The 14,907-nt window shown below is 57.7% G+C and overlaps 2 protein-coding genes across 2 annotated transcripts; both read left to right on the forward strand.

The window, feature by feature from the left end:
• On the forward strand, positions 1 to 4,151 carry POLE3 (DNA polymerase epsilon 3, accessory subunit). Its single transcript, XM_083875954.1, has 5 exons — positions 1 to 37; positions 175 to 250; positions 1,137 to 1,222; positions 1,830 to 1,948; positions 2,429 to 4,151. The coding sequence occupies exons 2-5, from the start codon at positions 185 to 187 to the stop codon at positions 2,587 to 2,589; spliced, it is 432 nt and encodes a 143-aa protein (XP_083732080.1). The 5' UTR covers positions 1 to 37; positions 175 to 184; the 3' UTR covers positions 2,590 to 4,151.
• Positions 4,152 to 5,121: 970 nt separating this feature from the next.
• On the forward strand, positions 5,122 to 14,719 carry ALAD (aminolevulinate dehydratase). The gene is made up of 12 exons (XM_083876101.1): positions 5,122 to 5,178; positions 9,798 to 9,939; positions 10,077 to 10,127; positions 10,792 to 10,888; positions 11,242 to 11,377; positions 11,797 to 11,880; positions 12,008 to 12,096; positions 12,748 to 12,803; positions 13,440 to 13,527; positions 14,212 to 14,298; positions 14,384 to 14,513; positions 14,598 to 14,719. Exons 2-12 carry the CDS (start codon positions 9,827 to 9,829, stop codon positions 14,669 to 14,671), a joined length of 1,005 nt encoding a protein of 334 aa, XP_083732227.1. The 5' UTR covers positions 5,122 to 5,178; positions 9,798 to 9,826; the 3' UTR covers positions 14,672 to 14,719.
• The last annotated feature ends 188 nt before the right edge of the window (positions 14,720 to 14,907 follow it).

Genomic DNA, 14,907 nt, shown 5'->3' on the forward strand with positions numbered 1-14,907 from the left:
GCACGCCGGGAGCGGGCGGGCCCGGAGCGCGGGCTGGGTATGGCCGGGCCGGGCCGGGCCGGGCCGGGGGCGCCGCGTCCCCCGAGATCCCTCCGAGATCCCCCGGGTGCTGAGGGGATCCCGCCGGGATACCCCCCTATCCCCCCGCTCCTGACGCCGCCTTTTGCCTTGCAGGAGGCCCAGCATGGCGGAGAGACCGGAGGATCTGAACCTGCCCAACGCCGTCATCACCCGCATCATCAAGGAGGCGGTGGGTGCCGGGCCCCGCGGGCCAGAGGAGCGGGGAGTCCGGAGAGCCTGGGCCCGGGAGATCCCGGCCTCTGGAGACCCTGGGCCCGGGAGATCCCGGCCTCTGGAGACCCTGGGCCCGGGAGATCCCGGCCTCTGGAGACCCTGGTCCCGAGAGATCCTGGGCCCGGGAGATTCTGGCCTTTGGAGATCCCGGCCCCAGGAGATCCTGGTACCGGGAGATCCCGGCACCGGCAGAGCCTGGGCCCGGGAGATCCTGGACCCGAGAGATCCTGGCCTCTGGAGATTCTGGCCCTGGGAGATCCTGGCCTCTGGAGAGCCTGGCCCCAGGAGATCCTGGCACCGGCAGAGCCTGGCCCCGGGAGATCCTGGCACTGGGAGATTCTGGTCCCGGGAGATCTTGGCCCCTGGAGATCCTGGTCCTGAGAGATTCTGGCCTCTGGAGATCCTGGTCCTGGGAGATCCTGGTCCTGGGAGATTCTGGTCCCAGGAGATCCTGCCTCTGGAGATCCTGGCCCGAGCTGTGTCCCCACCCTCGGGGCTCTGCTCTGGGCTGTCCCCACTCAGCCACACTCACACCAGTGTCCCAAGGGATGCCCCACCAGTGCAGCTCCTGCAGTGGAACTGTCAGAACCAGACCCCCCGCAAAACCTCAGCACACAACTCTGTGTTTATGTAAAAATCCAGAGTAATTCCCAGTGGTTAGTTTAGTGTGTTTGGTCTGGAGTTATGAGGTGTTGCTGGGTGGATCTGGGCCTGGCAGGCACAGGATGAGTCCTGTCCAGTCCTTCTGAGCCCTCTGAGCCCCTTAACAAACTGACACATGAATTACACGAGTTTTAAGTCGATTTTAGCAGCTGCTGATGAAAGTTGGGTTTGTTTTTCAGCTTCCTGATGGAGTCAATATTTCCAAAGAAGCGCGGAGCGCGATCTCCCGAGCAGCCAGTGTGTTTGTGCTCTATGCAACATCCTGGTAAGGACCTGCTGCAGCTCTCCCTGGGGCCCTTGACTGATGATAATTCACCTCTGCTGGCCTGGGGACTCTTTCCTAGTGTTGGTTTCTGTATTGTCTGTCTGGCAGGCTGCAGCAGGGGTGGGTTTAGACTGCCCAGAGCAGCCCATGGGAAGGGAGCTGGGCTCTGGACACAGCCACGCCCTAAAAAGAGGAATCCCAAACTGCCATTAACCTTCCACTATGGCTGCACAGCCTCCCTGGCCAAGGCAGGAGCATTTGACTCACTTTCAGGCTCTTCATCACGAAGCTGTGTTGGGGCAAGAGCTGCCACAGGGGACACAGTCACATTTTGGGGTGGCTTGGCATGTTCTCTGCAGGCAGTCACTTCTCTAGTGTCAGGTGTTTCCAGGGCTGTGTGGAACTGTCACAGCCAAGGTTTATCCTTCTCCTGCTTGTAGAAAAGGTCTGTGCAAGCAGAAACTAACACTGTAAACAAAAATGCCTCAAACCTCCTTTAATAAATGATAAAGTTTAGGGGATGTGTTTTTTAAGTTGTACGTGACTTTAACAAACAAGATGGAATTGCTAACAGTTCCCAATTATCTCTCTTTTTGCTTCTGCCTAGTGCAAATAACTTTGCCATGAAGGGGAAGAGGAAAACCCTGAATGCTGGGGACGTGCTGTCTGCCATGGAGGAGATGGAGTTCCAGAGATTTGTGGCCCCTCTGAAGGAATCCCTGGAAGGTACTGTGCTCTGTGGGTGTCCAGGGACTCTGAAAGGCACCAAGTCCTGTTTTCCTTGAACACTGGACAAGCAACACTTATTGCCTGTCTTGTTTCTCTTCTCTTTGCCCAGCATCCTACACTGCAGTTTGCCTGGGGAATAACTAATGTGCACCTTAACGGGAACTGGGATAACATTATTGCACAACTGATGAGGATTGAGAAAGTCTCATCTGCTCTCACTCCCCTATTATGTTTATCTAAGGAAAGCCGTAGGTGCTGCCTGTAAATGTGACCTCCTGCACATCCTTTTCAGCACTTTTCTGCTGAAATTTAACCTGATTTCCTATGGAGCTGCTCAGCACAGCTCAGCTCGTAGGGTGAGTTGTGCTCTGAGTTCCCTGCTCCCCTCCAAAGCCGGGAGAGCAAGTGGACATTTGGACTTCAGCCACTGACCTGTCCCTGCCAGGGCCCAACCCCTCACTGTGCCCTCTCCTCCAGTTTACAGGCGTGAGCAGAAGGGAAAGAAGGAGGCCAGGAAAGATAAAGACAAGAAGGCAGACTCGGAGGAGCAAGATAAGAGCCGGGAGGAGGACAACGACGACGACGATGACAGGATGGAGGAGGAAGAACAAAACGATGAGGAGGAGGTGGACAACTGAGCTCGGGGCTGGGGTGTGCTCAGAGGGGTGTAAAGGCTGTAAATCCACCTTCCTGTGCCCCCTGGTTTCCATCAGGGGTGTACTGCCCCTCTGTGGCCTGTCATTTGTACAGAAAGGACTCAGCTGAAGCTTTTCCCTGGGCCTGGGGGCTTTGCCCCTCCCCAGGCTCTGGGCAGCTGCTGCCTGGGCTTTTGATGCTGGGCTGGCTCTGAAAGAGAGGAAAAAAGAACTGGTGGGTGTTCAGTGCAGAAACTGGCCAGGAGAACATGAGATTCTTCATTGTGAGGGGCTGAATCCAGTAGATCTTTCACAGATCACTTCTGGGGTGTAGAACACAGGTGATGATGTCCAGAGGTGTGGAAGCTGCACGTTGAAGCTTTTGATCCAAGTGAGTTGGGTGTTTTTTTCCCTTTGTTTCCTGTGCCTTCTCTCCCTGCTGTGCTGTGACAGTGACACTGTGTCCTTCAGCCTGAGCAGCAGCACAGGGACCACGAGTTCACTCACTGACTCACCCAAACTAACCCAAATCCAGTGCTGACGGTGTAAACTGCACACTGAAAGTGTCTTTGAGAGACAAAGAGGAGATTGATTTAAAATCTGAAGCACAATGAGGGGCTCAAATGAGTTTCAGGGCTGAAAACAAGTGGCTTTGTGCAGTGCTGGGGGTGGGACAGGTCACTGGGGTCTGGTGGTCTCACCTGTCCTCCCCTGCAGCAGCTCCTGCAGCAAGATGAGGTGTGGTAGAACAGGGTGGTGAATTGTGGTGGTTGTTGTTTCCTCTTTTCCCAGCTGGAATGACCTAATTCCATCCAAGGTCCCTCACTGGTCATTGCAGGAATGTGAATGTCTCTTTGAGGGCAGCAGGAGCAGGGTGTGCCCACCCTGGGGCCCTTGTGGTGTCAAAAAAGGCTCCTGCAAGAAAGACAAATTGAGAGAAGCTGTTGGTGTTCCTTGTGCTACTGTAGGTTTGTGCTTTTCCACTTGAACTCTTAGTTCTGATGCCTTTCTCACTCAGAAAGTTTTAGATATATTTAACACCCCTGAGTTTTGATGATGGGCAGTTTTAAAATAGCACTTGGTGAGGAATCCTGGATCTTTTCCACCAAAACCTGGTGGCAGCTACCCACAAGAACCCCCCTGCCTTCCTGCTCTTCTGGCACACTGGATTTTCACACACACACAAGCCCAGCTTCTGAAAAGAACTGAACCAAGAGAGATTATTTTCTGCTGTCTAGTTTCTGCTGGCATTCAGTCAGGCTGTGGAAAGCCTGAGCTGATTTGTTCCCAACATCTCTGATAAACACCCACTTTCCAGCTCTTTTCCTCTCTTTTTTTATTTTTTTTTTTTCTCTTCAGCACATATCTGGGGTGCATATTCCGGAAGGGAATGAGATCTAAATAAAAGCCTGATTTTTTTTTTTTTTTTTTTTTTTTTTTTTTTTTTTTTACAGAAATGGAATCTCTTATTTCAGTCAGTTATAAAACGAGCAGGTTGTGGTTGCATAAGTGGAATGGGAGCAATGCAGTGGGAAATGCTCTGGGAAATGGTTTCTGGAGCAGTTGAGGAGGAGGAGGATGAGGGGAGGGTGAAGGCTGCTGCAGCCTGGACTCTGGAGAAAGGAGGGGGTTTCCAGGTCACTGGTGTTTGCTGGGAGGAGCTTTCAGCTCATCCTCACTCCAGGGAGAGGTTCTGGGCTGGGGGGAAGATCCAGGATCCGGATCCAGGGAATGATGCTTTGGTGGGGGAGCTGCAGAATATCCTGCATTAAACCTGATCCTGGCATCTCCCCTGAGGTGCTCTGGGCTTCCCTGGGCCTGGCAGAGCCCCAGCACCCCAAAGCCCAGCTCCAGGTGCCTCTGCAGCACCCCAAACCCTGCTCCACACCACCTCAGCCTCTCAGCCATGCTCCTTAAACACTGCAACATTCCAAACCCTCACAGCACCCCAATGTCCTACCCCAGCACTCCAGAATCCCAAAACCTGGCTCCAGTTCCTCCCACAGCACCCTAGAACTGGACTGCACAGCACCCCAAAAACCCTGCTCCATTTCCCTCCTCAGCACCCCAAAACCTGGCTGTGGGTCCTGCAGCACGGCAGAGCTTTGCTCCAGCCTCCGTGAACCCCCAAAACCAGATTTCTGCCCCGAGCTTTGCTCCAGCCCCCATGAACCCCCAAAACCTGACTTCTGCCCCCCCCCCCAGCACCCCAAAGCCCTGCTACGTGTCCCCCAGAACCCAAAACCTGGCTCTGAGTCCCCCTGCAGTGCCCCCAAGCCTGGCTCCAGGCGCCCCTACATCACCCTGGAGCTGATTGCTTTGCCCCAGCACCCCGGGGCCGTGCCCATGTCCCCCCGAGGGCCCATCCCCGCTGCTGACCCCAATCCCGGCCCCAAATCCTGACCCCAATCCCGGCCCCAAATCCCCGCGCCGCCTTTTCCCGCGCTCCGCCTTTTCCCGCGCTCCGCCGCGCGAGATTTCCCGCCATTCCCTCCTCCGCGCGGCGGGGGCGGGACTATGCTGATTAGGGGGCGTGGTTATGCAAATCACACTGTCGCTGCTGTAGCGCGGGCAGAGCGGACGCGGCGAGCGGTGAGTGCCGGGACCGGGAACGGGAACAGAGAACCGGGCCGGGAACGGGGCTGGGAGCGGGCACAGGGCGGGAATTTGGGGTGTTTGTCCCTTCTCCCGTCCCCGGCCTTGCAGAGCTGCCCGGGAATGGCTGCAGGGACAGGGCCTGGGACCTGGCGGGGACAGGCAGGAAGGGCAGCCCGGGGTAACGCAGCAAGGACAACTCGGGTTTTGCTCGGTTTTTACTCCGGTTTTTTGCTCCGGTTTTGCTCCGTCGCCGTGGCAACCGAGCAGCGTGTGATGCTGCTGAGAACTGGCGTCGGTCCCGAATTCCCGCGTGTCCTGGGGTGTATTTCCAGAGCCCTGAGCATCCCCTTCCCGAAATCAGCCTGTCCCGGCAGCTTGACCTTTGTAGGCAACTCCTAATTAACCCTGGGGTAACTTGGCTGTGAATTAACCCAGAGCTCTGTTGTCTGCCTGGGCAGCTCCACTTTCCCAGAGCACTGGAGGAGACAGGCACACGACCATCCAGGGCTCTAAAACCATCACACAACTCTCAGTTACACAACTCCAGTGGCCACTTACTGCTGCACAATGAGAGCTGTGGAGTTGGGCAAAACTCCCACACAAATCAATTGTCAGCTGTCCCATGGCTGAGGCTTCTTCTGCACCAAAGTTTCATTCTCCAGCAGACCCAGCAGCAATTCTGTCACCAGACCAGTAAGAATTACACTTCCCTGAGGGCTCAATTCCCACCGCCAGTGGAAGGGGCTGTGGGCAGGGAGCTCTCCTGGGATTAAATGTTTGGCTGCAGGGCAGAAAAACAGCTGCACAACCTCAACAAGGGACTGTTTGTGCAGAGCAGCCCCAAAGGATTTCTGGCTGCTCACACAGGGCTACATCCCAGTGTGTCCCCAGCTGGGATTTTGGGAGCTTGGGATTTAACTAAAGAGTTGTACCCATGGCTGAGGCTGCAATGCTCAGGGACACCTCCTGCTGCCAGGATGGGACCAGAGGGAACAAACACTCCCAGCTCCTGGAGCTGCCAGGTTTGGCTCCATCCAGCTCGTCCCCAAAAATTATCCCGTCCTGTGTCAGGTCCTGCCACTGGGAAAAGTCATTTCCCGTCCCTGGGGAGCAGCAGGACATGGGGCAGTGCCCCGGGCACAGCTGCAGGTTTGGGGAGCTTCATTTCATTCATTTCACTGGGGAGCAAAGGTGAAGCCGCTCTGCTGCCAACCTGTCCTTGAGCTTTGTGCCAAGAGCTGTAAAAGGACAGGTTTGGGCTTTGGATGTTGAGGAAAGGTGAATTCACTCTGCTCAGAGCCCTGTGGGATCTCCAGGGGGAGCAGCCCCAGCCCAGGGGGAGCAAAATCCCCATTGCAAACCCCTTATGGCTCTGCACACCTTCACCGGTGTCCCCCGGCTGTGCCACCCCAATGTCCCCTGGCTGTGTCACCCCAATGTCCCCTGGCTGTGTCACCCCAATGACCCCCGGCTGTGTCACCCCGGTGTCCCCCGGCTGTGCCACCCCGGTGTCCCCCGGCTGTGCCACCCCAATGTCCCCCGGCTGTGCCACCCCGGTGTCCCCCGGCTGTGCCACCCCAATGTCTCCCGGCTGTGCCACCCCGGTGTCCCCCGGCTGTGCCACCCCAATGTCCCCTGGCTGTGTCACCCCAGTGTCCCCTGGCTGTGTCACCCCAGTGTCCCCCGGCTGTGCCACCCCAATGTCCCCCGGCTGTGTCACCCCAGTGTCCCCTGGCTGTGCCACCCCAGTGTCCCCCGGCTGTGCCACCCCAATGTCCCCTGGCTGTGTCACCCCAGTGTCCCCCGGCTGTGCCACCCCGGTGTCCCCTGGCTGTGCCACCCCGGTGTCCCCTGGCTGTGCCACCCCAATGTCCCCCGGCTGTGCCACCCCAATGTCCCCTGGCTGTGTCACCCCGGTGTCCCCCGGCTGTGTCACCCCGGTGTCCCCTGGCTGTGCCACCCCGGTGTCCCCTGGCTGTGTCACCCCAATGTCCCCTGGCTGTGCCACCCCGGTGTCCCCCGGCTGTGCCACCCCAATGTCCCCCGGCTGTGTCACCCCGGTGTCCCCCGGCTGTGCCACCCCGGTGTCCTGGTCCCATTGAGTGCCCTGCATGGACAGCAGCTTGTCCAGAGGATGAAGAGGTGTCTTGTCTCTGCCCTGGCACCTCGACAGTAAAAAGGTTTGGTACCAGGATGAACCTCACCCATCCCTGTGAGTTCTTGTCTTGCATGAAGGAGTGAAGCAACAACAGCAGGAAAAAAGAGGAGGCTGTTCTGGGTTAATTGATGGATTTATTCATCCGGGGATCTGCCCCAGCAGACACCCCTCAGCAGAAGCAGCAGGGGAGGAAAAGAGGGAAAAAAAGCAGGAAACCCCCCAATGTAACACCTTTTATTGGGGGGAGGAACTCAGGGATGGGTTTAACTGGGGACAAATCAGGGATGATGTGGGTATTGCTCTGCAGGTAAATGACACACAGTGTAACAAATCAATAACTCGGGTGGGGAGACAGCTGAAGTCTTGTCCAATCACTTGGGGTTTTTCCTGGAACTTTGCAGACTTTTGGGAGAGACCCCAAAGTGACAGACCAGACCCAGGGGCTGGGTAACTTATATTGACACATAACTGGGGTTGGGGTGAAACCAGTGAGGGTGGAACACGGGTGACATGGGGCAAACCATTACAACTTACAAAAAGGAACATAAAACAAGGAACAAATACATACATAAAACTGATAAAACCAAACCCACACCACTACATCAGGACCCGGCCCAGCTCTTATCTGGGCACTGCAATCCCACCCTCTCCCTGCTCCTCCTCCTGAGCTCATTTTTTGGAGCTGTGGCCTCTATCTGTCCCCTCCAGCCAGGTGCCTCTGGTCCCACCCTGGCCCCCTCTCTCCCCTCCCTCCCTCTGGTGGGATTAACTGTTTAAAGCATTTTTTAGATTCTCGAGGTGGGTTTTTGTTCACTGAGCCCTTTGTTTGCCATTTCCTGGAGCTGTGCCTGGAGCTGCCAGCTCCCCTGTCCCTGGGCTCAGGACTGGGGGCAGCGCTCCAAGGGCTAAAAATGACTTGCCAGAGGATGCCATGGGCTGTCAGCTGCTCTGCAGCCCCCACCAGCACCACCTGATGGTTTTATTTGGGGTTTTTATACATGTAAGCCTCTAACCAAGAGAGGCTTTTCCTACTGGAAGTGATCCCTTGGGGTATGAGAGGCTCAATTCCAGCCCTGGACTGAAATTCCTCTTTGTTCCAAGTGTCCTGTGCACTGGGGTGCTCTGACAGAGTCTGTCTCTATATTAAAACATCTTAAGAGTCTCGAGTGTGTAAAATAGGTGAGAACACCTCATATTAAAGGTTTTCCAGAAGAACTGAACCATCTCCTGCCAGTGTAAAACTTTGTGCCCTGAATTCTGCACTGGGAGCTGGGAGCTGTGAGCTGTCCCTGCAGAAGGACTCTGCTCCCACTCTGTTCTCCAGAGAGAGTTTGGATGCAGGCTGGGGGTCAGAGAGGTTTTACTGCCTGGGGAATCCCTCCTGGGATGGGACAAGGCTGCTCCCCTCTGATGGGTCCCTCCTGCTGTTCCATCTCCCAAGGAGATTCACAGGAATCCTCTTGCCCTTTCAGAATCCTGTCTCAGCTCTGCTCCTGCCCAGCTCCCTCAGGCTCCAGCTCTTCAGCAGGAACTTTGCTTTGTCTCCCAGGGCACCCAAGCTCCTCTGCACAGGGTGTTCATCCCTGTGTGAGCAGCCAGAAATCCTTGGGGCTGCTCTGCACAAACAGTCCCTTGTTGAGGTTGTGCAGCTGTTTTTCTGCCCTGCAGCCAAACATTTAATCCCAGGAGAGCTCCCTGCCCACAGCCCCTTCCACTGGTGGTGGGAATTGAGCCCTCAGGGAAGTGTAATTCTTAATGGTCTGGTCACAGAATTGCTGCTGGGTCTGCTGGAGAATGAAACTTTGGTGCAGAAGAAGCCTCAGCCATGGGACAGCTGACAATTGATTTGTGTGGGAGTTTTGCCCAACTCCACAGCTCTCATTGTGCAGCAGTAAGTGGCCACTGGAGTTGTGTAACTGAGAGTTGTGTGATGGTTTTAGAGCCCTGGATGGTCCTGTGCCTGTCTCCTCCAGTGCTCCTGCTCTTCTGTAGCTGCACCTTCACACTGCAGCCATAAATGTGTGGTGCTGCACAGAATCATGGAATTATTTGGGTTGGAAGGGACCTTAAAGATCACACAGAGCAGCTCTGTGTCCTCTCCATGCAAAAAGTGTGTCACACGATTTCTCAGCACTAAGGGAAAGTAAAATGAATGAAGAATGACCCTCTTGGAGCTCAGGGAAAGGAGCCTGCAGAGGGTGAACGTGATTCTGCTGGGGGAGGTTGTCAGGGGCTGGAAATGGGGGGCACTGGGAGGTTTGTGGGGACTGACACCCCTGTTAAAGGGTAGGACTGTGCTGTGACTGCTGATGGGGGTCCTGCAGCACCCCTGGGTGCTGGGGGTAGGTGGGGTGGAGCTGCCTGGGCTGCAGCTCATGGCCTGGCAGTGTCTGCCTGGATCCCAGCCCCTCCTCACATCGAGCAGCAGCTCAGCTGGTTTGTTGTGGTGTTTCAGAGGCTCCGTGGCTGAGAGCAGAGCCCAGCATGCAGGCAGACTCCGTCCTCCACAGCGGATACTTCCACCCCGTGCTGCGCTCCTGGCAGGGCACGGCCACCACCTTCGATGCCTCCAACCTCATCTACCCCATCTTTGTGACGTGAGTGAGGAGGTGACTGGAGCCTCTGCAGCCCCCTGAGCTCTTAAATAGGTTTAGAATTCCTGTGGACAAGTCTGGGAGAGAGGGCTCTTTCCCACACCCAGTGCTCATGTCTCTGTCCCATCCACCTCCCACAGTGACAGCCCTGATGCCGTGGAGCCAATTCCCAGCCTTCCTGGACAAGCCAGGTATGAATCCAGCCCTCCAGTCACTCAGGGGAGGGTTCATTAATGCCCTGAGCATGAGGCAGGGGGAGGCTTCCAGCCCTCTGTTTCCTGCTTTGGAGATCTCCCAGCATCGGGCAAAGTGGGAAGGTTCATCCACTAAGGGAGGGGAGGGAATCATGCAGGGAGTGCTGGAAGGGTGTCAGTACTGGGAGGGTCTGGCTGTGTCCCAGAGCACTCCCAGGCTGTGGGCTGGGCACACAGGGAGCCTGGAAGTGACCAGGTGTTTCCAGCAGCAGCCACAAAACCTCTGTAAGGATGTGGGATCTGGTCCTGCACTGGATCCCATTGGAGTGGCAGCTCCTCTCTGCATCTGCAAGGCTTTGGGCAGGGCTGCTGTGATGGGAAAGTGGGCTGGATCTGCACCAGGGACACCAAGATAAGGGATCCAAGGGCAGGGTATGCCCATCCCTCCAGAGCAGTGTCCAGGCTGGGCAGATAATGCTCCTGGAGCCCCAGATAAGGGCTCAGATTGTTCCTCCCAGTGTTCAGGCAACACCTCCCCTGTAGCTCCAGGCAGTGCCTGGTGATGCTGGATTGCTCACAGGGCAACATCCCAGCCCCAGGGCAGCTCTCCCCACGGAGCAGCTCTGGGTTCCTGGCAGCTGCTTCCCTTTGCCCTGCTCAGGTATGGAGTGAACAAGCTGGAGGGGATGCTGCGGCCCCTTGTCGAGGATGGCCTCAAGTGTGTGCTCATCTTTGGGGTGCCCAGCAAGATCCACAAGGTCAGTGTTTGTGTCTGGGGGTGCTGGGATACCCCACAGAGCAATGTGGGGCTGGGTGGGGGGTGATCCTGCTCCAAACAGGAGCAGTTCAGGGTCTCTGGCTGGGATTACAGCCCACTCAGCACAGCAGATGGGGATGGGGAATTGCAGTGACACCCAGAAAGTCCCCAGAGCTCTGCAGGTGGCCCCAAAACCTGCCTTGGCTGCTCATCACCCTTTTCCCTCAGTGGGGTCACATCATCCAGCCTTTGGGGTCCCACAGTTCAGGAAATGTTTCCTGGGCAGAGCTGCTGCCACAGAGGAGCTGGTGGGAAGTGTCAGCTGTGCATGCTGAGGTGTTTCTGCCCTCACAGGATGAGAGAGGCTCTGCTGCTGATGCCGAGGGCACTCCTGCCATCCAGGCCATCAGGAAGATCCGCTCCACCTTCCCAGAGCTGCTGGTTGCCTGTGATGTGTGTCTGTGCCCTTACACCTCACACGGGCACTGCGGTGAGCACAGGGCTGGGCTCTGCTCCTCTGGGAGCCTCTGGCATTTGCCATCTGCTGCTGAGGGTCTGGCCAGCTCCTGCTCCAACACTTGGCTTCCCTGGACTGGTGTAGTTGATCCTGGGTGACCTCTCCTGGGTGGGAGGCACGGGTGGTTCAGACCCTCCCTCAGGCCCTGAGTCTGAGCACCTCTCCATGTCCCCCTTCCCTTCCCTTCCCTTCCCTCCCCTCCCCTTCCCTGGAGCACCCCCATGCTGTGTCCAGTCCCTGGAAAGCTCCTGGTCCTTATCCACCTCCCTTAACATATCAACTTCCCCACTGCTGCCCTGAGCACCTCCCCAGCTTGTCCCCAGAGCCACAGTCCCCTGGGGAGTGAGGCCCCAGCTGTCCCTGGCCTGTGTAAGCCCAGGTTTGTGTCGCAGGGATCCTGCGTGAAGACGGCACCATCCAGAACGAGCTGAGCTGCCAGCGCCTGGCCGAGGTGGCTCTGGCTTATGCCAAAGCAGGTGGGGAGCCCCGGGCAGTGACACTCCAGTTTGGCTCTCACAGAGCTGCTCCTCTCTGGCTTTGGGGAGAGCCAAAAGCAGCCTGGCTCCAGCTGGGAGTGCAGCCCTGTCCTGTCTGTCCCTGCAGGCTGCCACATCGTGGCCCCCTCAGACATGATGGATGGAAGGATTGCAGCCATGAAACAGGCTCTGATCTCCAACGACCTGGGCAACAAGGTGAGCCAGGGATCTGCATGTGTGGTGTCGTTTGAAAGAAAAACGAGTGAGAGGCTCCAAGTCAGAAATACAATTTAATAAGAGGAAAGGTAAAATAAAATAAAATCAATGCAGTAATACAAAAGAGCACTGCCAGAGTCAGAACACACCCTGAGCAGGGTGGGGGGAGCAGTCCAGGTGAGGGGCTCTTCCTGAAGCAGTGATCCCACAGAAAGGTCTGGGAGCTCTGCTCCTCTGGGAATCCAGTGGCTCAGGGCTGCTTGTCCTGTCCCAAATCCCAGATTCTCTCCAGGTGGGAATGCTTGGCTCGGGCCTGGGAAAACACTGCCCCACCTGGTTCCAACAGCTCATGGGGATGGGGATGGAATAAATACTTTGTGTACATCCTACACTGCAACCCAGGACAACATGTTTTAGGGGGGTTGAGTTATGGAAGGCTCAGGGGACAGGGCAAGGGGCAGAGGGACAAAGCCCCCCTTGGTCCCACGGGCATTGCCCTGCCCCAGCACACACAGGGCAATGGCCTTGGCACAGTGAGGTGCCAGAGCTCTGGCAGGGGGAGGATAAAGCTGTGGGAGGGAATGTGTCCTGTCCCAGCCCTGGGATGTGGCCCTGAGCTCCCAGCCCTGACTGTCCCTCTCTGCCCTGCAGGTCTCAGTGATGAGCTACAGTGCCAAGTTTGCCTCGTGCTTCTACGGCCCCTTCAGGTGGGTCTGTCCCCCAGCCAGGTGTGCCCAGCTGGGCCAGCCTGCCTGGGAGGGCATTCCCAGGGAGTTATTTGGGAAAGGGGCTGGGCTGCAGGTGGGGCCACACTGGTCACTTTGCAGCACACTATTCCTACTTTTCCATGCAAAAAGGAGACAAATGGACCTTCCAAAGAGAGGCTGGATGGCAGGAAGGTCACTGAAGGGTGATCTTCCACCCATCTTGTTTGGGTGCTGGTGGCAAGGCAGGTAGAGAGAGCTGCCTGCAGCTTCCAGGACAGTCAGGAGTCACAGGAGTCAGTGTTGCCCCACAGGGTGACTTCAGGGACAAGCCTCAGCTTTAGTCAGATGTTAGACCTTGTCCCAAGGACAGCCTGACCCTGGCAGGGTATCCCTGAGGAACCTTGAAAAATTTTACCCAGATCCTGGGCATGGGCAGGGCAGTGGGTGTTGAAACAGCTGCCAGCCTGGGCCTGTAGGACCTCCCAGAGCAATCCCTGGGTGCTGAAATGCATCAGCAGTGCCCCCTTTTTCTGGCTCGGTGACTCAGACACTTGTCCTGGCCTGTCCTCGTGTTTCTGAAGCTGCAGGAGGTGGGAGGCAGGGATTGCTCACCCTGTGCCCTCTGCCCCTGAGCAGGGACGCGGCGCTGTCCAAACCTGCCTTTGGGGACCGGCGCTGTTACCAACTGCCCCCGGGGGCCCGGGGCCTGGCCATGCGTGCTGTGGTGAGTGTGGGCTGGGACAGCCTCAGTGGGGTGTGTGGGGTTATGGCTTTGGGGTAGGACACGCTCAGTGGGATGAGTGTGGGATGTGGGTTATGGCTGTGGGGTGGGACAGCCTCAGTGGGGTCAGTGTGAGGTATGGGGTGGGACATCCTCAATGGGAGGTGTGTGGGGTTATGGCTGTGGAGTGGGACATTCTCAGTAGGATGAGTGTGGGATGTGGGGTTATGGCTGTGGGATGTGGGATTATGGTTTTGGGGTGAGACACCCTCACATGGGGCCAGGGTGATCACACCCTGCAGGGCTGGGGGCAAGCAAGAGGTTGGGAGGCAAATGCTCAAGGGCCTTCCCCTTCCATGAGCCAAAGAAACACGAGGCCCATCAGCCTGGCAGAGCTGTCCCCAGTGTGTCCCCGAGGGCTGAGCAGTGTGAGCTGTCCCCGGTGTGTCCCCGAGGGCTGAGCTCTGTCCCCAGTGTGTCCCCAAGGGCTGAGCTCTATGAGCTGTGCAGGGCTGTCCCCATGCCCTGCTGTGCCTGGGGCTCTCAGCTGCAGGGACACGAAGCCATCAGCTCTCCCTGTGTGTATGGACCCACCTGGGCCGGGAGGGGCTCACAGCTCCTGTCATCCCTGCTGGGGAAAACAACCAAGGCTCCCCATTCCTGGGCTCAAACAAGCTGTTCTTACAGGACCGGGACGTGCGGGAGGGCGCGGACATGCTGATGGTCAAGCCGGGGATGCCCTACCTGGACCTGGTCAGGGACGTCAAGGCTCGGGTGAGGACCCGGCTGGTGGCCGGGGGGGCTCTGGGGAGGGCGCTGGGAGCTCTGGGGCTGTCCCGGCGCTGACCCGCTCCCGCAGCACCCCACGCACCCTCTGGCCGTGTACCACGTCTCGGGGGAGTTCGCCATGCTGTGGCACGGGGCGCAGGCCGGCGCCTTCAGCCTGGAGGCGGCGCTGCACGAGGCGATCACGGCCTTCAGGCGAGCAGGTGAGGAGGCTGAGACCCCCTTGTGCCCCTCTGTATCCCCCCCGTGTGCCCCCGGGCTGCCTCCAGCGTCCCTTCTCTCCGCAGGGGCCGATATCATCATCACCTACTTCACCCCGCAGCTGCTGCGCTGGCTGCGGGAGGAGAGGGCCCGGCCCTGAGCGCGGCTGGGGCGAGATCTTAGGGATGGGAGGGAATTGTGGCTGGGGCGGGTTCTCCGGGAGGGGAGGGAATTCCGGGATGGGCGGGAATGCCGGGAGGGGAGGGTTCTCCGGTCGGGGCGGTCCTTCCGGGCCGTGGCGCAGGTGGGTCCCGGCCCTGGGCGCTCCCGCAGCCCGCAGCACCGGGAGCCCGGCCTGGGGACCGCCCCGGATACCCTCCCCGCTCCACCCCCGGT

This window comes from Zosterops lateralis, assembly GCF_965231275.1.
Source record: "Zosterops lateralis genome assembly, chromosome: 20".
Lineage (NCBI taxonomy): Eukaryota > Metazoa > Chordata > Aves > Passeriformes > Zosteropidae > Zosterops > Zosterops lateralis.